This window comes from Perkinsus marinus (assembly GCF_000006405.1).
Source record: "Perkinsus marinus ATCC 50983 genomic scaffold scf_1104296961200, whole genome shotgun sequence".
Lineage (NCBI taxonomy): Eukaryota > Perkinsozoa > Perkinsida > Perkinsidae > Perkinsus > Perkinsus marinus.
In genome coordinates, this window is record NW_003205815.1 from 1 (window position 1) to 1268 (window position 1268).

Sequence of the window (1268 nt, forward strand, 5' to 3'; positions counted from 1 at the left end):
AGTATATCATTATCAGTAGAAATGAACCCGTATTACGTGTATCACAGTTTCAGAGCCGAGCGGAATTATACGAAGTGGATAACAGATTCAACATTTCGTCAAACGCCAGCGAAAGTCGCAATTCCGTGTAAAATGCGCGACCGATTGCGTATAAAGTCGTCAAGAGCGAGGTGTTAGACATGTCTTCTACCAGACATATGAATATTGCTTCAATTTACTCGAGAGTATGTGAAATTATGTGAAACGAGGCAGCGCGTGAGACAATTCGAAAACTCGAAAATTCTATACTGAGACACCGGCTAGCTATCCTCCGATCTGAAGTAATTGGCGAATCGGCGATTCACCAGGGTCCTGTGAACCCATCCGTAAACAAGACCCCTTTAACATCACTTCTCGTCTCACGCACGAGATATTCGAGAGCCTTAACGCCATCCTCATCATTCGCGGATTGGAGAAGCATGGGAAACATGCTTAGGAGTTCAAGTGACGAGCGACTCATCCGGAATCGAATTGTGTCAAGACTACAAGATAATGAAGGGATGACTAGTCGACTGCGACGAGATGGTCTGATATTTTCGCTGTCAGTCGTTAGCGTTGCTACGCTTCTTTAGCTTTTTTTAACCCACCCACTGCCGCCCGTAGGCAGGTATCATTGAACTACTCGGTTAGATCTCTCTTACTTCCATATCTCTTTCGTTGCTATTCTTGAGATCTATAGGTTACACATCGTAGCTCAATGATTCGGTTTTGCAGCCAAGGGTGGGTGAGTCGAGTTCTCGACTCAAGGGCGGGGAAGTCTAACATCCAGCAAGGGAAAGACCACCTAGATAGACGAAAGTTCACGGACCAAGTACGTGAATGGCTCCGTCGCCATGACTCATGACATGAAGTCGAAATGGAGAAATTATACCGTCACTCTTTCAAGTCACTCTTATTAACAGCCGCCGCAGCATTCACGCGGCCGAATGAGAGAGTCTTTACCCCTTTACTGTCCTTGACACCTTTGGTGGCCGTATCCATAATGATACTTTTGATATAATCAGGAGTCAGCTTAATCTTCAGAGAAGGTTCAAGGCTGTAGAGCATCCCAGCTATACCTGCCACGATAACGGCTGAACCCGAAGTACCCGTATTGACATGATACCTCCCATCAGAGCCTGTTCCAACTATTTTGTAACCCAGAGCGGCAATGTCAACAACTGAGCCAAAATTACTTGCGTCGTAAAGCTGCATTTCGGTGCCCTCTGTGGCTGCCACACAGATGATTC

At 46.1% G+C, this 1268-nt stretch overlaps 1 protein-coding gene across 1 annotated transcript; it reads right to left on the minus strand.

The window, feature by feature from the left end:
• Window positions 1–912: 912 nt before the first annotated feature.
• Window positions 913–1097, minus strand: Pmar_PMAR002270 (hypothetical protein; the record flags this gene model as incomplete). Its single annotated transcript, XM_002772376.1, has 1 exon — window positions 913–1097. A coding segment is annotated over one exon (185 nt), but the record flags the coding sequence as incomplete, so codon positions are not given.
• Window positions 1098–1268: the final 171 nt, after the last annotated feature.